The sequence below is a fragment of the Oncorhynchus gorbuscha genome, linkage group LG21 (genome assembly GCF_021184085.1).
Source record: "Oncorhynchus gorbuscha isolate QuinsamMale2020 ecotype Even-year linkage group LG21, OgorEven_v1.0, whole genome shotgun sequence".
NCBI classification, from domain to species: domain Eukaryota; kingdom Metazoa; phylum Chordata; class Actinopteri; order Salmoniformes; family Salmonidae; genus Oncorhynchus; species Oncorhynchus gorbuscha.
In genome coordinates, this window is record NC_060193.1 from 52,927,992 (window position 1) to 52,950,947 (window position 22,956).

The 22,956-nt window shown below is 47.8% G+C and overlaps 1 protein-coding gene across 2 annotated transcripts in view; it reads right to left on the reverse strand.

Moving 5' to 3' along the window:
* LOC124007768 (guanine nucleotide-binding protein subunit alpha-11-like) overlaps positions 1-22,681 on the reverse strand; it is a 55,078-nt gene extending 32,397 nt beyond the window's left edge. The window contains exon 1 of one of the 2 annotated variants that reach the window (XM_046318514.1): positions 21,561-22,681. In XM_046318514.1, coding sequence (XP_046174470.1) covers positions 21,561-21,696 — 136 coding nt within the window. In that variant the 5' untranslated portion in view covers positions 21,697-22,681. The remainder of the gene's footprint in view (positions 1-21,560) is intronic. The other variant, XM_046318513.1, reaches the window with a different exon arrangement.
* Positions 22,682-22,956: the final 275 nt, after the last annotated feature.

A 22,956-nucleotide genomic window follows, 5' to 3' on the forward strand; every position in this document is an offset into this window, starting at 1 on the left:
GAGCCAGAGAGCGAGACAGAGAGGGAGCGGGCGAGCCAGAGAGCGAGCGGGTGAGCTAGAGAGCAAGCGGGCGAGCCAGAGAGCGAGACAGAGAGGGAGCGGGCGAGCCAGAGAGCAAGCGGGCGAGCCAGAGAGCGAGACAGAGGGCGAGACAGAGAGGGAGCGGGCGGGTGAGCCAGAGAGCAAGCGGGCGAGCCAGAGAGCGAGCGGGTGAGCCAGAGAGCAAGCGGGCGAGCCAGAGAGCGAGACAGAGGGCGAGACAGAGAGGGAGCGGGCGAGCCAGAGAGCGAGCGGGTGAGCCAGAGAGCAAGCGGGCAAGCCAGAGAGCAAGCGGGCGAGCCAGAGAGCGAGACAGAGAGGGAGCGGGCGAGCCAGAGAGCGAGCGGGTGAGCCAGAGAGCAAGCGGGCGAGCCAGAGAGCGAGACAGAGAGGGAGCGGGCGAGCCAGAGAGCAAGCGGGCGAGCCAGAGAGCGAGACAGAGGGCGAGACAGAGAGGGAGCGGGCGAGCCAGAGAGCAAGCGGGCGAGCCAGAGAGCGAGACAGAGGGCGAGACAGAGAGCGAGACAGAGAGCGAGCCAGAGAGCAAGCGGGCGAGACAGAGAGCGAGACAGAGGGCGAGACAGAGAGCGAGACAGAGGGCGAGACAGAGAGCGAGACAGAGGGCGAGCCAGAGAGCGAGACAGAGAGCGAGCCAGAGAGCGAGCGGGCGAGCCAGAGAGCAAGCGGGCGAGCCAGAGAGCGAGACAGAGGGCGAGACAGAGAGGGAGCGGGCGAGCCAGAGAGCAAGCGGGCGAGCCAGAGAGCAAGCGGGCGAGCCAGAGAGCAAGCGGGTGAGCCAGAGAGCGAGCGGGCGAGCCAGAGAGCGAGACAGAGGGCGAGACAGAGAGGGAGCGGGCGAGCCAGAGAGCAAGCGGGCGAGCCAGAGAGCGAGACAGAGAGGGAGCGGGCGAGACAGAGAGCAAGCGGGCGAGAGAGAGCGAGCGGGTGAGACGGAGCGAGTGAGAGTTGTGAGTGCCAGGGTGAAGGGGAATCCAGTGAGATCCGTTTCAACAGTTTCGTTCTTTAACACAAACAGCAACAGCAGACAGATTCCACCAGAAGGAACCAGATGATTGTCAGATCGCCACAGCCATGTCCTCCTCCTCAGACCGACACCCCCACCAGAACCACCCAAAGCACCATTCAACCCAGCCTGCACTGCAGTATCCATTCGCACAGTGGCTCGTTTCACCCCCATGGTCAACTACAAAGCATAGGACGGTTTGGGGTTACTATGAAATCCTACTACTGTACGACCAACTAGTTAGACTCCCCTCACAGTTTCCATAAGAGTACTTGCTCACTCCCACCTCATGAATGTAAAATCATTGGCTTGGTGTAGGCATGGGCTACAGGGAGTTTCCACTGACTTCACAGTCCTTCTTTCACCAGTCCTTTCCTTTCCAATCTATGAAGAGGAATGAATGAGTGCACTTCCGTGAGAAGAGTAACAATCGTAAACAGAGGAATGGGTTGAAATTAGGCTCCATCCAACCAATGACAAACACTGAACAACAAAAGAAAACACAACATGTAAAGTGTTGGTCTCATATTTCATGGGCTGAAATATCCCAGAAATGTTCCATACGCACAAAAACTCTCACTCAAATTTTGTGCACAAATTTGTTTCCATCCCTGTTAGTGAGTTTTTTTCCTTTGCCAAAATAATCCATCCACCTGACAGGTGCAGCATATCAAGAAGCTGATTAAACATTAAACAGGTGCACCTTGTGCTGGGGACAATAAAAAAAGGACAATCTATAACGTGAAGTTGTCACAACACAATGCCACAGATTTCTCAGGTTGAGGGAGTGTGCAATTGGCATGCTGACTGCAGGAATATCCACCAGAGCGGTTGCCAGAATTGAAAGTTGATTTCTCTACAAACATCGTTTTAGAGAATGCATTTCAAATTGATGGCAATTTGAATGCACAAAAAATACAGTGACAAGATCCTGTGGACCACTGTGAGTCCCATTTTTTTTTTAAAGGCATCTGTGACCAACAGATGCACATAAGTATTCCAAGTCGTGAAATCCATAGATTAGGGCCTCATTTATTTATTTTAATTGACTGAATTCCTAAAACTGTAACTCCAGGGGAGGCAGGGGATTGGTTCAAACAAAACTGTCACATGACCTGACTGCCAGAAGTAGACCCTCGTCTTTCCAGCAGAAACTCAGGATCCAGCCACACCCTCATCTCCTTTAGCAAACACAAGCCTCTCCAGGACCCAGCCACACCCTCATCTCCTTTAGCAAACACAAGCCTCTCTAGGGCCCAGTCACACCCTCATCTCCTTTAGCAAACACAAGCCTCTCCAGGACCCAGCCACACCCTCATCTCCTTTAGCAAACACAAGCCTCTCCAGGACCCAGCCACACCCCCATCTCCTTTAGCAAACACAAGCCTCTCCAGGACCCAGCCACACCCTCATCTCCTTTAGCAAACACAAGCCTCTCCAGGGCCCAGCCACACCCTCATCTCCTTTAGCAAACACAAGCCTCTCCAGGACCCAGCCACACCCTCATCTCCTTTAGCAAACCCAAGCCTCTCCAGGGCCCAGCCACACCCTCATCTCCTTTAGCAAACACAAGCCTCTCCAGGACCCAGCCACACCCTCATCTCCTTTAGCAAACACAAGCCTCTCCAGGACCCAGCCACACCCTCATCTCCTTTAGCAAACACAAGCCTCTCCAGGACCCAGCCACACCCTCATCTCCTTTAGCAAACACAAGCCTCTGCAGGGCCCAGCCACACCCTCATCTCCTTTAGCAAACACAAGCCTCTCTAGGGCCCAGCCAGACCCCCATCTCCTTTAGCAAACACAAGCCTCTCCAGGGCCCAGCCACACCCTCATCTCCTTTAGCAAACACAAGCCTCTCCAGGACCCAGCCAGACCCCCATCTCCTTTAGCAAACACAAGCCTCTCCAGGACCCAGCCACACCCCCATCTCCTTTAGCAAACACAAGCCTCTCCAGGACCCAGCCACACCCTCATCTCCTTTAGCAAACACAAGCCTCTCCAGGACCCAGCCACACCCTCATCTCCTTTAGCAAACACAAGCCTCTCCAGGACCCAGCCAGACACCATGCACTACAAAACAGTACTGGGAACAGGCCTAATTGATTACGCTAAACTGTTTATGCTCTCAGATATGTCAAAGGTTCTTTGTCCCAATACTACATCCATCTGTGAGTGAGTGAGATGATGAGGGGGGGGGGGGGGTGGGAGTGGAAGACAATAACAGCCATATCATTGAGTGAGATTAAACAATTTGAGCCGCTTGTCTTTTAAAGGAGTGGTGTTCCCCTCCAGGCCTACAGGTCCATAATACCCCTGCTTCTCTGTTCTCCCTGGTAATGAATTGATTTCTGTCACCAGCTGTCCTCACCGGGGTCGTGTCTAGCACGCATGAGACAGAAAGAAACAGTGAGGTATCATCTGAACTTGTCCAAATCAGATGTTCACTTTCTGATGCAGTGGTTTTATGAAAATTCACAACACACACATTTGGCAAAGTAACCGTTTTAGCTAGATTTACTTCAGCTAGCTGGCTAAACCCTCACTAGCCAAGGGGGCTGCTGGTAACCCATATACACATATACCCTGAGGCAGGCTACCACCAGGCTACTGCCATGTCAATCCCTAAACAGAGATCTGCTATATCTGCAAACTGAAAGAGCTGGAGAAAGAAACACCAACACCTACATTCAAGGTTTGTGAAGAGCAGCCATATCTCGGTTGCCATGGAAACCCCTCTTCTCTCCCCCTGCAGTTGTTCCTCTTTCTTTCCTAGCGGATAGTAAATATAACTGTGCCTCAGGCTCTCTCTCTCTCTCTCCCCATCTCTCTCTGCTGCTATGTAGAAGGGCCCTGCTCCTCTCTTCAGTCGGATACAACACTGAGGAGGAGGATGAAGTTGTTCCTAGACAACCGTTGTGCTGCTGCCATGTTGTGATGCTACCATGTTGTTGTCATGTGGTGTCGCTACCATGCTGCGTTGTCTGTTGCTGCCATGCCATGGTGTTGTCTTTTGTCTCTCTTCATGTAGCGTTGTGGTGTCTCTTGTCGTGATGTGTGCTTTGTATTATGTTTTTAATCCCAGCCCTCGCCCCCCGTAGGAGGCCTTTGGGTTGGCCATCATTGGGAATAAGAATTTGTTCTTAAATGACTTGCCTACTTAAATAAAGGTTAAATAAAAAATATATACATTACCAGTCAAAAGTTTGGACACGCCTACTCATTTAAGTTTTTTTTTTAATTTTTATATTTTCTACATTGTAGAATAATAGTGAGGACATCAACACTATGAAATAACACATGGAATCATGTAGTAACCAAAAAATGTTAAAATCAAAATATAATTTAGATTGTTCAAAGTAGCCACCCTTTGCCTTGATGTCAGCTTTGCAAACTCTTGGCATTCTCTCAACCAGCTTCATGAGGTAGTCACCTGGAATGCATTTCATCTAACAGGTGTGCCTTGTTAAAAGTTAACAGGTGGAATTTCTTTCCTTTTCCAACAGTTTTGGAGGAGTTCCCACATAAGCTGCTCAGCTTGTTGGCTGCTTTTCCTTAACTCTGCAGCCCTACTCATCTCAAACCATCTCAACTGGGTTGAGGTCGGGTGGTTGTGGAGGCCAGGTCATCTGATGCAGCACTCATCACTCTCCTTCTTGTTCAAATAGCCCTTACACAGCCTGGAGGTGTGTTTTGGGTCATTGTCCTGTTGAAAAACAAATGATAGTCCCACTAAACGCAAACCAGATGGGATGGCAGATCGCTGCAGAATGCTGTGGTTGCCATGCTGGTTAAGTGTGTCTTGAATTCTAAACAAGTCACAGACCGTGTCAACAGCAGAGCACCCCCACACCATCACACCTCCTCCTCCATGGTGGGAACAACACATGCGGAGATCATCCGTTCACCTACTCTGCGTCTCACAAAGACAGTTTGGACTCATCAGACCAAAGGACAGATTTCCACTGGTCTAATGTCCATTGCTCGTGTTTCTTGGCCCATTCAAGTCTCTTCTACTTATTGCTGTCCTTTAGTAGTGGTTTCTTTGCAGCAATTTGACCATGAAGGCCTGATTCATGCAGTCTCCTCTGAACAGTTGATGTTACTGTTACTTGAACTCTGTGAAGCATTTATTTGGGCTGCAATCTGAGGTGCAGTTAATGAACTTAGCCACTCCTGCAGAGGTAAATTTGGGTCTTCCTTTCCTGTGAAGGTCCTCATGAGAGCCAGTTTCATCATAGAGCTTGATGGTTTTTGTGACTGCACTTAAAGAAACTTTCGATGTTCTTGAAATGTTCCCGATTGAACATGTCTTAAAGTAATGATGGACTGTCGTTTCTCTTTGCTTTGTTTGAGCTGTTCTTGCCATAATATGGAACTTGGTCTTTTACCAAATAGGGATATCTTCTGTATACCACCCCCACCTTGTCACAACGCAACTGATTGGCTCAAACGCATTAAGGAAAGAAATTCCACAAACAAACTTTTAACAAGGCACACTTGCTAATTGCATTCCAGGTGATTACCTCATGAAGCAGGTTGAGAGAATGCCAAAGAGTGTGCAAAGCTGTCAAGGCAGAGGGTGGCTACTTTGAACAATCTCAAATATAAAATCGATTTTTTTGGAAATATGATTTCATATGTGTTATTTCAGAGTTTTGATGTCTTCACTATTATTCTACAATGTAGAAAATAGTAAAAATAAAGAAAACCCCTGGAATGAATAGGTGTGTCCAAATTTATGACTGGTCCCGTGTAATATATAAAAGACGCTGCTGATGTAAGGTCATTTTTTTATTTCCTCCTCACAGTATTGGGATGCAGCCCAAAGAGAAAAGAGGATGTAACAGTATTGGAACATTGCCCAAGGAGAGAAGAGGCTGTGTTACAGTACTGGAACACGGCCCGTGTCCTCAGTGAAAGATCAGTCTGAGGTCTGATTTATTTCTCGTGACCCTGTCATAAGATCTCTCCCTCCATCTCACTTCTGTTCTGTCGCTTCCTCTCCCCTAGAGCACACTACCAGCCTCTGTCTCCCTCCTCTCCTCTCCCCCAGCCCACCCCCACCTCCCCTTCTCTTCACCCAGCCTCACCCTTACTCCATCTCTCCTCTAGAGCACACTACCAGCCTGTCTCCCTCCTCTCCCCCACCTTCCCTTCTCTTCACCCAGCCTCACCCTTACTCCATCTCTCCTCTAGAGCACACTACCAGCCTCTGTCTCCCTCCTCTCCCCCAGCCCACCCCCACCTTCCCTTCTCTTCACCCAGCCTCACCCTTACTCCATCTCTCCTCTAGAGCACACTACCAGCCTCTGTCTCCCTCCTCTCCCCCAGCCCACCCCCACCTTCCCTTCTCTTCACCCAGCCTCACCCTTACTCCATCTCTCCTCTAGAGCACACTACCAGCCTCTGTCTCCCTCCTCTCCCCCAGCCCACCCCCACCTTCCCTTCTCTTCACCCAGCCTCACCCTTACTCCATCTCTCCTCTAGAGCACACTACCAGCCTCTGTCTCCCTCCTCTCCTCTCCCCCAGCCCACCCCCACCTCCCCTTCTCTTCACCCAGCCTCACCCTTACTCCATCTCTCCTCTAGAGCACACTACCAGCCTCTGTCTCCCTCCTCTCCCCCAGCCCACCCCCACCTTCCCTTCTCTTCACCCAGCCTCACCCTTACTCCATCTCTCCTCTAGAGCACACTACCAGCCTCTGTCTCCCTCCTCTCCCCCAGCCCACCCCCACCTTCCCTTCTCTTCACCCAGCCTCACCCTTACTCCATCTCTCCTCTAGAGCACACTACCAGCCTCTGTCTCCCTCCTCTCCCCCAGCCCACCCCCACCTTCCCTTCTCTTCACCCAGCCTCACCCTTACTCCATCTCTCCTCTAGAGCACACTACCAGCCTCTGTCTCCCTCCTCTCCCCCAGCCCACCCCCACCTTCCCTTCTCTTCACCCAGCCTCACCCTTACTCCATCTCTCCTCTAGAGCACACTACCAGCCTCTGTCTCCCTCCTCCCCTTCGCCTCTCCCATCCCTCACTCTCTCATCCACACCCCCTTCCTCTCTTCCCTTCACCTCTCCCATCCCTCTCTCTCATCCACCTCCCCTTCCGCTCTTCCCTTCGCCTCTCCCATCCCTCACTCTCTCATCCACCTCCCCCCTTCCTCTCTTCCCTTCGCCTCTCCCGTCCCTCACTCTCTCATCCACCTCCCCTTCCTCTCTTCCCTTCGCCTCTCCCGTCCCTCACTCTCTCATCCACCTCCCCTCTTCCCTTCGCCTCTCCCGTCCCTCACTCTCTCATCCACCTCCCCCATCCTCTCTTCCCTTCGCCTCTCCCGTCCCTCACTCTCTCATCCACCTCCCCCTTCCTCTCTTCCCTTCGCCTCTCCCATCCCTCACTCTCTCATCCACCTCCCCCTTCCTCTCTTCCCTTCGCCTCTCCCATCCCTCACTCTCTCATCCACCTCCCCCTTCCTCTCTTCCCTTCGCCTCTCCCATCCCTCACTCTCTCATCCACCTCCCGCTTCCTCTCTTCCCTTCGCCTCTCCCATCCCTCACTCTCTCATCCACCTCCCCTTCCTCTCTTCCCTTCGCCTCTCCCATCCCTCACTCTCTCATCCACCTCCCCTTCCTCTCTTCCCTTCGCCTCTCCCATCCCTCACTCTCATCCACCTCCCCTTCCTCTCTTCCCTTCGCCTCTCCCGTCCCTCACTCTCTCATCCACCTCCCCCTTCCTCTCTTCCCTTCGCCTCTCCCGTCCCTCACTCTCTCATCCACCTCCCCCTTCCTCTCTTCCCTTCGCCTCTCCCATCCCTCACTCTCTCATCCACCTCCCTGTCAAGCATTTGGGATATTCAGAACTAGAATCTGTCCATTCTTTTTTGGTGGCAACCTAGAAAAACAGAGGTCACCTTTTAATAGACCACACTACTGGGTTTGATAACGCTTTCCTTCCCAGTCGGCAGAGAGAGAAAAAGAGAGAGCGAGAGAGAGAGAGAGAGAACCAGAGCAACGCTTACATATACACTCACACACCTTTTACTAGCTGACACTACTTGGGTCTTTCCAGGCATCAGCGCGAGAAAGACAGCAGCGCTTAGAAAAACGCCCACGAGGCTACAGCGCAGGGTGAGAAACACAGCCCACACACACACACACACAAACACGTCTGGTAAAGAGAGGGGTGTATGTGGTATCAGATATGATGGTGGCAAGAGAGCAGAGTAATAGAGGAACCTTGCGCAAATACCTCAGCAGACAGAAAAACACACACAGCACTGATTTTTAGCGGACACTAAACACTACATTGGAAAAATGTGGTAAATGCACACAAATGTTGAATGTGTTTGTTTAACATACAATTCTTCAGGGAAACAGAAAGAACGTGGTCAGCAAAAAAAATCTGGAGGTTGTGTTGAACTTGAGTCGTGTGTGTGTGTGTGTGTGTGTGTGTGTGTGTGTGTGTGTGTGTGTGTGTGTGTGTGTGTGTGTGTGTGTGTGTGTGTGTGTGTGTGTGTGTGTGTGTGTGTGTGTGTGTGTGTGTGTGTGTGTGTGTGTGTGTGTGTGTGTGTGTGTGTACAGACACCAGTCAAAAGTTTGGACACACCTACGCATTCAAGGGTTTTTCTTTATTTTAATTATTTTCTACGTTGTAGAATAATTGTGAAGAAATCAAAACTATGATATAACACATAAGGAATCATGTAATAACCACAAGCTGTTCAAATCAAAATATATTTTATATTTGAGATTCTTCAAAGTAGCCACCATTTGCCTTGATGACAGCTTTGCATACTCTTGCCATTCTCTCAACCAATTTCACAAGGTAATCATCTGGAATGCATTTCAACGGGTGTCTTGTTAAAAGTTCATTTGTGGAATTTCTTTCCTTCTTAATGCGTTTGAGACAATTAGTTGTGTTGTGACAAGATAGGGTGCAGGTAGGGTGCAGTCGCAAAAACCCACGAAGCGCTATGATGAAACTGGCTCTCATGAGGACCGCCACAGGAAAGGAAGACCCAGAGTTACCTCTGCTGCAGAGGATAAGTTCATTAGAGTTACCAGCCTCAGATTGCAGCCCAAATAAATGCTTCACAGAGTTAAAGTAACAGACACATCTCAACATCAACTGTTCAGAAGAGACCGTGTGAATCAGGTCTTCATGGTCAAATTGCTGCAAAGAAACCACTACTAAAGGACACCAATAAGAAGAGACTTGCTTGGGCCAAGAAACAAGAGCAATGGACATTAGACCAGTGGAAATCTGTCCTTTGGTCTGATCAGTACAAATTGGAGATTTTTGGTTCCATCCGCCGTGTCTTTGTGAGACGCAGAGTAGGTGAACGGATGATCTCCGCATATGTAGTTCCCAGCGTGAAGCATGGAGTAGGTGTGATGGTATGGAGGTGCTTTGCAGGTGACACTGTTTTATTTAAAAAATCAAGGCACACAGCATTCAGCAGCGATACGCCATCCCTTCTGGTTTGCGATTAGTGGGACTATCATTTGTTTTTCGACAGGACAATGGCTCAACACAACAATAGGCTGTGTAAGAACTATTTGACCAAGAAGGAGAGTGATGAGTGCTGCATCAGATGACCTGGTATCCACAACCATGTGACCTCAACCCAGTTGAGATGGTTTGGGATGAATTGGACCACAGAGTGAAGGAAAAGCAGCCAACAAGAGCTCAGCATGTGTGGGAACTCCTTCAAGACTGTTGGAAAAGCATTCCAGGTGAAGTTGGTTGAGAGAATGCCAAGTGTGTGCAAAGCTGTCATCAAGGCAACGGGTGGCTACTTTCTAGAATCTAAAATATATTTTGATTTGTTTAAAACTTTTGGTTACTACATGATTCCATACGTGTTATTTCATAGTTTTGATGTCTTCATTATTATTCTACAATGTAGAAAATAGTCAAAACAAAGAAAAACTCTTAAATGAGTAGGTGTGTCCAAACCTTTGACTGGTACTGTACATAGTAGATTTCCGATTTAGAAACAAATAAAAAAACATTGAACCCCAACAAACCAGACCAAAGTCGGCACATGCAGACACAACCTGTCATATCTCAGAATGGATTTCCTCTGCTGACAGTTCAGTGCAATTTAAATACTTTTCTAATAAGTTCAATCATTTTTAAAATTCTGTTTCTATGTCTGGATTCCATCTTTATAGGGCCCTACCTAGTGATTTGTGTGTGTGTGTGTATATATACATAAGTGTGTATGCAAATCCAGAGGTAGACATTTGCATTGTGGTAAAGCAGACTGCTGATAACAGGTTAGGTGAGGTTAACCAATGGTGAACTGTGGTTGATTATCTGTGTAGTTCATTTCTGGACTTCCCCACTGTGGGATGGGAACGTGATCATAGACTGTGTCGATGCTGCCCAAGCTTCGTCTGCAATGCCTCGCACCTAACAGAAGACACAACTACTACTTAGCGTCTGGGTATTTTCCAATTTGTTTTTCCCCATGATGGTTTTGTTGTACCGTGAAACTGTTGTGGAAACGTAGATGTGTGTGTACTACTTTAGGAAGGAGAAGAAATAAAGGACTATTCAGCTAATCATAGTTAACACGGAGACATTTGGAGCAAAGAGACAGGAGCCTGCTGGGCGACTCAAAGTATACGTCTCTCTGGCAGCATTTAGGAGACACACACACACACACACACACACACACACACACACACACACACACACACACACACACACACACACACACACACACACACACACACACACACACACACACGTAGCAGCCAAGGCAGCCCTAAGGAATACAACACACACCAGCTGCCTACTAACTGTGGTTATAGAGATCCTGTGGTCAGCCCCAGGCCAGTCAATGTTACCTACGCTGTGAAGCCCCACTTCCCTTAGTTGGCCTACCTAAAAAAAAACACACACACACACACACACTCCTTATCCCCAAGCTTAGGGTAAGAGGGGGGAACAAACGTATGTACCAGTGTATCAGTTCCATTCTGACATCACCAGCAGGAAGGGAGGGGATATAAAGAGACAGAAAAAAGGAGTGAATGGGGGGGGGGGGTGTTGCAGTGAAATAGGGATACAGAACGAGGGGGAGAAAGAGGCGTGGGGGGGGTCTGACCACTGGGGTATAAGAACTGGATACTGCGTCCAAGATGACCACTCTGTTGTTTTCAAGGTAGACACGTTCGCCAATTCATGGACCGTCTATATCAGGGTTGCACCCGGTTTATACAGACCAGCATCACATGTGCACTACCACTCAGTGCGCACAGGGAGCAGCAGGGGCAGCCACAACAACACCATCACCTTATCCAATAATATCGCAGACATTGGATGAATATTAAAATGTTAATATATTTGGCTGTGAGTGACAAATGAAGTTAGGTTGATTTATTTTAAATTTTCGGCGTCTGCTACAATTATTTGACTAATTCCGATTTTTTTGGCACAAATGTGATGACTAAAGGGTCTTATTAGCAGGCCTGGAATTTCTTACGGGCAAGGCCATTTGGCCTTCAAGAGGAGCCCAATGTGCCAGGGCACCAAGGCCATTATCCAATATAGTCCATTTAAATTAATTTGAAAACTGAAACATGTTTTTCGTAACATAATTTATGTAGTACAGAAATAATTAGCCTACATGTCGAAGTGCAGGTGATAGCCTACCCGTATTGGCAAGATCATATCATGTCCAGGCCGTTGCTGACATGAGGGAGGCGCCTGAAAATGTAGCCACACTTTAAATGAGACTTTTAATTACAGAGATATAGGCTAAACGCCAGTCATGTTTGATATGTATAAAGTAGGATCATTACTACGATCTAAAGGCTTGATTCTGTCCACATACTCGAGGGACTGTTTGTTCCGATAGGAAAGAAAGGACAGTGTCCGCTGTGCACTTCAGCATCACCCACCTTGCAATCTGAATGGAGGCAGTCAACATTTTGAAACCACTTAACCATAAACGCAATTAGTTAAAACCTGGAAGTTTATCATTTTATGGGGCATGTCTTACCATGTTCTGACCATGGGAATGCTAAGGGGATTCTTTTATAAACACTTCCTCATATGCCATTGAAACCAGTGTCTCGTGTTTTCAACTGTTATTGTCCAGCAGCCAAAGACACAATTCCAGTCATTAACAACCCGTGCATCATTATGTCTTCCCCCTTTCTAACTCCCCGATCACACCGACAGCATCATTGCATTCTGGTACACCAGCAGTACATTCATTTCCAATGGAACGCTGCGTTTGCCTTGCAGCATTACGTTGCAGAGGCAGTTGCAGTGCATTCTGGTACACCAGCAGTACATTCATTTCCAATGGAATGCTGCGTTTGCCTTGCAGCATTACGTTGCAGAGGCAGTTGCAGTGCATTCTGGTACACCAGCAGTACATTCATTTCCAATGGAACGCTGCATTTGCCTTGCAGCATTACGTTGCAGAGGCAGTTGCAGTGCATTCTGGTACACCAGCAGTACATTCATTTCCAATGGAACGCTGCATTTGCCTTGCAGCATTACGTTGCAGAGGCAGTTGCAGTGCATTCTGGTACACCAGCAGTACATTCATTTCCAATGGAAGCATTACGCTGCATTTGCCCAGCAGTACATTCATTTCCAATGCAGCATTACGTTGCAGAGGCAGTTGCAGTGCATTCTGGTACACCAGCAGTACATTCATTTCCAATGGAACGCTGCGTTTGCCTTGCAGCATTACGTTGCAGAGGCAGTTGCAGTGCGTTCTGTTTGGTTCATAGGTTGGATTTATCCAACGTAGGCATCAAACTGTATGCGTTAACCGCCTGACAGAAATGGAAGCAGAAGGTGAATGTTGAACTTCTGTCGCACACATCGAGGTGATGATGCGTACCATTTTGAACAATGACAATTTAGGTGTAATGGAGGTATACATTTCTGAAGGGTATTTTCATCTCTGTCATATGAAACCACTCGCATGTGTGGTGCACTTTTGCTGCTAAATGCATTTTGGAACATTCATGCTTATAGCCTACTGCCGTGTGCGCATTGCTGTGCTTTATAAATGTGAAGAAATAGCCTAATAGTTTATCAACATTTTCAGCTTAACTTTCTGATCTATTGCATCAGCCTCATTGCTTGAAAAAAAAAAAACGTATGTACAGTGGTTCCGTCGCATCCCACAACTGTCCCAGAGCGTTTGTGACATTTATTTAATGCACAATAGAATGTCTCACCTTTTGTACTATGGAGCATAGTAGATTGACATAGGCTAGTGCTGTTCATTAGGCATACTCATCTTGATGCGCCTCGGAATAATTTAACTAAAATTGGTTAGTTTTTTTATTCCGCTTTATGTCTGGATTCCGTTTTTATAGGGCCCTAACTAGTGATTTATGTGTGTGTGTGTGTGTGTGTGTGTGTATGCAAATCCAGAGGTAGACATTTGCATTGTGGTAAAGCAGACTGCTGATAACAGGTTATATGCACATCGGAATTCGGATAAGAATGGCCCGTGGTTGCATCCCTGATGAGTCCGTCTTCACTTGTTGCCTCCCTTTGGAGCTGCGATGCCAGTGAGAAGGACCCAATCACGTGACAGGCATTGGTTAATAAGAATGTAATTATCTGAGAAAGACATGTGAGCGAGAGGTGCTTCGGAGCATGGTGATTGGCAGCTGGGAGAAGGGAAGAATAATTATTGTATTAGGCGCAAGTGCACAATGGCCACTTTGGGTGCAAGGCATCATTTTTTCCCCGGGGGCAATAAGGCCATGGCCCTCGATGCCGCCGGGAAATTAGAGCTGCTTATTAGGAATTTTCTAATCTGATTTCTCTATGTGGCAATTATCTTTCTGGGCTGGGCGTCAGTTAATCTGCAGTACCGAAGCAAAACTGTAGGAGCAGTCAAAACCGTGCTTCTAGAACAGAACCTTGGCCTCTTGGGACTGACAAGGGGGTTGTAAATGTGACCACTTTCACCTCTACCTTCACAAGGCACAAAACGGAAACAAAAAAAACAAACACTTGTATTTGCAACCATTTGACTTGGCAGTAAGACAGAATTTTTTTATTGGTCGCTAGGATGCAAGTGAAAAAAGAAAATATAGCTGGTCAAGTTAGTCTTTGGTTCACAATTAGCTTTTCAAAACAGCAATGGGTAAGTAAACCAGGTATCCAAACATGTTGGTCCGAAGTCTTGGTTGAATCTTTGCGATGCGCAATTCAGTCATCATGCACTTTTTGAATTAACTTTGTTGTCATTTTGACCCCCTTTTTCGTGATTATGATTTTGTCTCATTGCTGAAACTCCCCAACGGGCTCGAGAGTGAGAGGCGAAGGTCGAGTCATGCCTCTTCCAAAACAAGACACAACAAACTGCGCTTCTTAACACCTGTTCACTTAACCCTGAAGCCAGCAGCAATGTGTCGGAGGAAACACCGTTCAACTGACAACCGAAGTCAGCCTGCAGGCGCCCGGCCCACCAAAAGGAGTCGCTAGAGCTCGATGAGCCAAGTAACGCCCCCCGCCCAAACCCTCCACTAACCCGGACGGTGCTGGGAAATTATGCACCGCCCTATGGAACTCCCAGTCACGGCCGTTTGGGATTGAACCCCAGGCAATAGTGACTTCGCAACACTGCGCTGTAGTGCCACTTGGGAGGCTGAATGAACATCTCTAAAGGCATTCCCCAAAGAACCTTCCCAATTAAATGACTGCAAAGTAGGCCTACCTGGCAGAATGATTTCATGATGAATTGGATCAATCGCAGGACATTTGTTTAGCAAACTGCCATCAGATGTAGCCTACAGTAAAAACACAACTATCCAACCAATGGTCTCTTGCTAGTTTACACAAATTAAAGGGCAACTACACCCTCCAACGTTGCTTTTGTTCTCCTGATGTGGTTTAAGCATTGTGGTGGACTTAAATACAGAAATGGAATGTTCTTTTTCTATAAAAAGGTGATTTTGAGAGTGAAAACCTGAAAAAAAAACCTAGGATAACTCTGGAAAAATAAAAACAGCAGGAACTGAATTTACCAAAAGATAAAAACTGATTTTATAGAAACCTACAAAGTGACTTTAAATCTTTAACACCCTTTTCAGATCAAATAAAATCTTTGCACAATTTTTTTCCCTCCAAACAATCAATATAAATGATAATGTCAAGTTAAAATGTCATTTCTTTGTGTATGGAGGGTAGGTCATTATAGACTATAGGCTACTTGCTCAGCCCGCAAGCGAAAGATAACATTTAAATGATGCGTGCATCATCCGCTTTCCCTGGTCAGTATTATTTTAATTTGGGCCAGTAGCTTCCAGTTGGCACTGGCCCACCTGAATGTCAAGCTCTGCAAGGGCATGTGAATATAAAAGACAGCTAGTCATTATTAGGTTCTGTATGGAATGCAGGCACAATACAAGACACAGGTCAGGTCATTATCGCTGAGCAGTGGTGAAAACCCAGGTGCTGGTGCCATCAACTGAAAACGTTGGGAGCACCAGCGCCACCAGAATAAAAGTTAGTCTGGAACTCTGCCTCATAACCCCCCTACATCTCCAGAGAGGAATGCATGACCCCGTTTGGGCTGTGTGTGCGTGGTGTTCCATGAGGATTGGCGGCTGTGGGACACACACTCGATTAAAATGCTCTTCATTAACAAGGCGAGCACCTGGGAAAGTATTTATAGGCTGGCTTCTGAGTGTGTGTGTGTGGTGGGTGTGGGTGTGTCGGACTGTGAACCAGCCAGTCACTTCGTCACAGTGGGTCAGAATCATAGAAAAGGTTTGGTGAACCTGAACACCATGTTGATGGCCTAGGAGGTTAAAAAAAAATAGAATATAGAATTATGCCATTTTTTTATAATAGTATTTATGTAATGCAAGTCAGATAATTATCCCTAAACCTGACCCTTGGCATCGAGGGATTTAACACACACACACACAAGGCTGTCAAATCTAGCTCAAGAAGCATGACAACATTCCCTTATTTGACCAAAATAATGAGAGAACACCTGAGTTCTCTCTCCACCAGGCTATTTCTGCTCTGACCGTCACCAGGGTTTAGAACTAAACCCCTCAACCTGGCCCTGGCTAGTGAGTGACCACCCAAAACTAACTTAATCTGAGCTAGTTTCTCCTCCATTCGGAGAGTCTGAGCCCTGCTAGCCCGACATGAAAACCCCTCCCATTTGGAGCGAAGCAGCAGGACAAGAAAGTGACTGAGTAGGCTGCAGTTCACTTAGCCAACAGCCCAGGTCACCCAGGTCACAGATACACAGCTCCAAGTCATGCTGCAGCAGCCCCCAGCCCAGCCAACACAGCCCCAATTCAGTCAACAGCTGCCCCCAGCCGAGCCAGCCAGCCCCAAGTCAAGCTACAGCAGCCCCCAACCCAGCCAGCCAGTCCCTAGTCAAGCTACAGCAGCCCCCATCCCAGCCAGCACAACCCCAAGCCTGGCAATAGCAGCCCAAGCCAGACAGCCCCAAGTTAAGCTACAGCAGCCCCCAGCCCCTATTCAAGCTACAGCAGCCCCCAGCCCAGCCAGCCAGTCCCTAGTCAAGCTACAGCAGCCCCGAGGCCAGCCAGCCAGCCAGTCCCTAGTCAAGCTACAGCAGCCCCCAGCCCAGCCAGCCAGTCCCTAGTCAAGCTACAGCAGCCCCCAGCCCAGCCAGCCAGTCCCTAGTCAAGCTACAGCAGCCCCCAGCCCAGCCAGCCAGTCTCTAGTCAAGCTACAGCAGCCCCCAGCCCAGCCAGCCAGTCCCTAGTCAAGCTACAGCAGCCCCCAGCCCAGCCAGCCAGTCCCTAGCCAAGCTACAGCAGCCCCCAGCCCAGCCAGCCAGTCCCTAGTCAAGCTACAGCAGCCCCCAGCCCAGCCAGCCAGTCCCTAGCCAAGCTACAGCAGCCCCCAGCCAGTCCCTAGTCAAGCTACAGCAGCCCCCAGCCCAGCCAGCCAGTCCCTAGCCAAGCTACAGCAGCCCCCAGCCCAGCCAGCCAGTCCCTAGCCAAGCTACAGCAGCCCCCAGCCCAGCCAGCCAGTCCCTAGTCAATCTACAGCAGCCCCCCAGCCCAGCCCAGCCAGCCAGTCCCTAGTCAAGCTACAGCAGCCCCCAGCCCAGCCAGCCAGTCCCTAGTCAAGCTACAGCAGCCCCCAGCCCAGCCAGCCAGTCCCTAGTCAAGCTACAGCAGCCCCAAGCCCAGCCAGCCAGTCCCTAGTCAAGCTACAGCAGCCCCCAGCCCAGCCAGCCAGTCCCTAGTCAAGCTACAGCAGCCCCCAGCCCAGCCAGCCAGTCCCTAGTCAAGCTACAGCAGCCCCCAGCCCAGCCAGCCAGTCCCTAGTCAAGCTACAGCAGCCCCCAGCCCAGCCAGCCAGTCCCTAGTCAAGCTACAGCAGCCCCCAGCCCAGCCAGCCTAGAGCCCTCTCTGTGTTTTGACCAAGTAGAGGAAAACGCCACCAGAGCTGTGGAGCATGGCTGGTCCCATGGCCTGATATGGCCCTCAGCAGCACATGTTACAGGGGAGATGGAGGGAGGTAGAGTGAGTGAGGTCTCCATGGCCTGTCCCATCTTCGGGCATCAAAATTCAACTTTGGTCATACAAGCACTTCAACCAACCGAGCCATAGGAAACCACAGTATTTGCATGTACAATCAACTCCTGATAAATGCAACAGCTCTGTGGTACTTGTAACATCATGCATTGAACAGGAGAGTGTAGAACTATGGAGCATTTAAAAACAAGGTAATTGACCCGGAAAACCATGCATAGCCCTGGTGTGACTAATAGGAGTCAGTGACATATCAGTCTAAGCTTTATCCATGTTTAACAAAGCCTATTATAGACCTGGACTAATCCTTCTTTACACCTCCTTATCCCTGCTCAGACACAAATACACAGCCTAAACTTACTTAGAATAGTCTGTTTACTGCACGACTGGTCACACAGAGGCACAGGCACACACTGCCTCTCACAGAAGTCCCACTGACGGACTCAAATCTGAAAATCTGATACAGGAAGTAGACTTCTCCACTGATCAGGGCTAGCTGATCCTGCAGAACTAGTACTGGTTTTAGTTCCAGCCCTGGTGCTAGACTCATACAGCATTGCAACACAAGAGTAGGAATAGTCAGTAGGTATAAACAGATATATATTGATGATGAAGTGAACAGTCCCAACCCACACATCCATCATCTCTGTGCTCCACTCTGAAGCAGTAGAATTGAGAAATGGAAGTGGGGAACAGTAATCCAACGGAGCCTACTGCATACAGATAGTGTGTGTGTGTGTGTGTGTGTGTGTGTGTGTGTGTGTGTGTGTGTGTGTGTGTGTGTGTGTGTGTGTGTGTGTGTGTGTGTGTGTGTGTGTGTGTGTGTGTGTGTGTGTGTGTGTGTGTGTGTGTGTGTGTGTGTGTAAAAATAAAAAGCAACATTGCAAGAATTTCAAAGATTTTACTGAGTTACTGTTCAAAGGAAATCAATCAATGGAATTCAATTAATGAGGCCCTAATCTATGGAATTCACATGACTGCGAATACAGATATGCATCTGTTGGTCACAGATACTTTTTTTTAAGTGTGTGGGGGGATTCAGAAAACCAGTCAGTATCTGGTTTCAGCACCATTTGCCTCATGCAGCGTGACATCTCCTTCACACAGAGTTGATCAGGCTGTTGATTGTGGCCTCTTCAATGGCTATGTGAAGTTGTTGGACATTGGCAGGAACTGGAACACGCTGTCGTACTGGCCGATCCAGAGCATACCAAACATGCTCAATGGGTGACATGTCTGGTGAGTACGCAGGCCATGGAAGAACTGGGACATTTTCAGCTTCCAGGAATTGTGCATAGATCCTTGCAACATGGGGACGTGCATTATCATGCTGAAACATGAAGTGATGGCAGCGGATGAATGGGTCGGCAATGGGTCTCAGGATCTCGTCATGGTATCTCTGTGCAATCAAATTGCCATTGCTTAAATGCAATTGTGTTCATTGTCCATAGCTTATGCCTGCCTATACCATAACCCCACTGCTACCATGGAGCACTCTGATCACAACGTTGACATCAGAAAACCGCTCTCCCCACTACACCATATACCACTGTCTGCCATCTGCCCGGTACAGTTGAAACCAGGATTCATCCATGAAGAGCACACTTCTCCAGCATATCAGTGGGCATCAAAGGTAAGCATTTGCCCACTGAAGTAAGTTACGATGCCGAACCGCAGTTAGGTCAGGACCCTGGTGAGGATGTCGAGAACCCAGATGAGCTTCCCTGAGATGGTTTCTGACAGTTTGTGCAGAAATTATTTGGTTGTGCAAACCCAGTTTCATCAGCTGTCCAGGTGGCTGAATAAGCCGGATGAGGAGGTCCTCGGCTTGCGTGGTTACACGCGGTCTGCAGTTGTGAGGCCGGTTGGATGTTATGCCAAATTCTCCAAAACGACATTGAAGGCGGCTTATGGTATAGAAATTAACATGAAATTCTCTAGCAATAGCTCTGGTGGACATTCCTTCAGTCAGCATGCCAACTGCACACTCAAAACTTGAGACATCTGTGGCATTGTGTGAGAAAACTGCACATCTTAGTGGCCTTGTATTGCCCCCAGCACAAGGTGCACCTGTGTAATGATCCTGCTGTTTAATTTGCTTCTTGATATGCCACACCTGTCAGGTGGATGGATTATCTTGGCAAAAAGTGAAATAGTCACTAACAGAGATGCAAACAAATTTGTGCACAGAATGAGAGAAATAAGCTTTTTGTGCGTATGAAACATTTCGGGGATCTTTTATTTCAGCTCATGAAACATGGGACAAACACTTTACATGTTGTGTTAATATTTTTTTGTTCCGTGTGAAAGATATAATTTTCTTCTTCGTGACCTAGGCCTAATATGCTCCCCACAGGTTCAAGTCAAGAATACAATACAGTAGGAGAGTGTGATAAAAATGGTAAAAATGACAAAATAGCCTACAATAGAATACTGTGTCTCTGTGTGGTTTGGCCTACTTCTCAGAACTGAGCCAAGGTCCACAGGGAAACGACTGGAGAGAGGGGCAATCACACGTGTCAGACAACCTGGGATATGTTTTGTAAGTGTGAAACGGGAGCAAACGTTTCTGAAACAGAGCTAGTCTACTACCCAAAATGAACTTGTCCAATAGAAACACAATGCTATTTTTTATGTCTAAAAGACTGGTAGACACTGGCAATCTAAGGCCAGTTATTTTTCTCCTGTGGCTAAGGTTAGGATTTAGGGATGCCAAACTGATCCTAGAGACCAGTGTCTTAGGACAACTTCTACTGCCAGGTGGTCTGTAAAAGCAGACACACACACACACACACACACACACACGTATCTACATGCTTCTGACTGATGTTGAGAAGCTGCACCCAATGTTTCATATATATACATTTAATTCAGAGAGCACACCAGAACTCTTTCCTAGGCAGGGTAGCCTAGTGGTTAGAGCGTTGGACTAGTAACTGAAAGGTTGCAAGTTCATTTCCCTGAGCTGACAAGGTACAAATATGTCATTCTGCCCCTGAACAGGCAGTTAACCTGCACTGTTCCTAGGCTGTCGTTGAAAATAAAAATGTGTTCTTAACTGACTTGCCTAGTTAAATAAAGGTAAAATAAATAGAGCCTAGGCCAAGCTATAGGATGTGCAAGACATAATTTTCAGCTCACCTGTATTTTTTATTTAGCAGTGCAACTGTTACAATCTATCACCTTCCAATGGATCATTTATTGGGGCTGGGGTTAACATAAAAACAGCAGGGAGGGATCTGTTTTCTGCAATACAGTACCATTAACATGACCATATATGCTTAAATTCTTTTCACCATCAGATTCATTCTGAAATGGACCTCTCCAGTCCTTGAAGTAATAGTATTAGTGGTAGTAGAACTTGGATTCAGTACTAGTCAGCAGATATAACAATATGGCGACACTAACGTTACTCATCTAATAATACATAGTTAGCATAACCACTTGATTTGATTATGGACCATTCCCCCGTTCTAAAAATTAAATTGAAGCCTAGCACTTAGCTAACTAACCGTTCATAGACTAATTGACGAGTTAAACCAGGGGTGAGTGGATGGTAAGCAAGATAGTTAGTTAGCAAGCAAGCAATGACAGCAAATAGCTAGATGCCAGCGTTAAGTAGCTAGTTGGTTAGCAAGCACTAGTAGCACCAACAGCTAAAGTGCCAAGATGTTGGCCAAGTGTCTTGGTGATTTAGCTAGCAACAGAAGGTAGCTAGCTACCTACCCATCTGACTAGCTAACAAACTCGTTTGCTAACCAAACACATATCTAGCTAGCTAACGTGAACTAACTAATACATATTGACTAGTTAGCTAACATTAGACATCTAGCTAGTTCACTTGAGAGGGGGGGGGTGGAGGCCTGAAGCTAGCTAGCTAACCTATCTAGTTAACTAAATTGATATTTCACAAAACGGCAACTAGCTACCTATGGTTCAAAGAAACACCAAAATATGGATGACAGTTTGAGTTACCGAGAAGGAGCAATTTCAGTTCTCTCCTCGAGTCCCGCTTGTCTCGCCGGAGTTGTTTGTCTATCTCCGCATTGATTCGTTTCGATTCCTTCGCCTCTTCACTCAGGCAGCAAGCCATCATCGACTCCAAAGTCATCCCTCCTGGTTTTGGCAACCCGCGGGTTAGAATGGACTAGCTGGTTGGGTTAACTTTAGCTAGGTATCTAATATCCCGATCCTCGCTTCTAATGTCTGGCGAGGAGGTGGACTGAGGGGTCTTGGATGGGGGAGGGGAGCTAGGGGCCTCGCTGTCAAGTTGTCCCCAACCGAGAACTGTCCGACTTCACCCGTGTACAGATCTCAGCAAATCACGGGAGGATCGGTGAAGAGGGGGCAGTGTCGGTGCGAGGGGGTGTGTTGAGGGCCTCTCTCCGTTGATGCGCGCTTCAAGCCTTGTTTAGATTTCTCACGTTAGCTAGCTAGTTGGACAACTAGCTAGCTAGCTAACTATCCCTATTACCCGCCTTGATTGCAATACCCCCTGTTCACTGACTTGGGTTCGTGCGTCCCCTGGTCCTTGGCCTGACACAACGAACGGGGCTAACTGCACTGTCGCGACATCCAACAAGCTAGTTAGCTAACGTAGCCAACTGTCCGCCTTCTCAGCGCCGTCCACCCCCTAGCTAGAGCCAAGCCACAATTGTCAATAAAATGCACACAAAGGCAACGCATCCATATGGCCAGTCTTGCAATGGCACAGTCACCACTTCCCAGCAAATGCTCGTCCTCCTTTTTCTATCCAACTAAACGCTAGCTAGTTTCCAGCGTTATGTCTTGATAGCTGAACGGCTTCGTGATGTGTCAGAGCTGTGATGCTGGCAAACTGAGAAATGACCATTCCCCAGTCAGATTTGGCTGACTAGCTAGCAGTGCAGCATTCGATTGAATCTCGCATCATTTTTGGCGCAGTTATCGCGCTATCTGACGTTAGCTTGCTAATACATTTCCCATGAAAACACAGCCGCTAGTTAAATAAACAGAAAACAAAATGCGTATTGATGGACCTCGCTAGCAACTAGCAGTTCCATTTATTAAGCAGATCGTTGGGTTTCTGTTGAAAACCGTGGGCATGGCACACTCTAGTTGGATGCCGGGAGGGTACTAGGCAACCAAAGTGAGTGACAGTGAGTTTGCACGTTACATGAGCAGGAAAAGGGGCGGGACGTCTTTTAATTCTGGATGTGGATTCTGAGAACCACTCAAATTAGGTCGATGCGTTCAACGAACGGCATACATAAATTGCAGCTAGATAGCAACGACAAATAATTCAGATTTTTGCCATATTGCTTTATGAGTTCATAATGGATCTATTTAGGGAGATTACCGGTATTGTTTTTTCAATGGCACAGGGATCAGC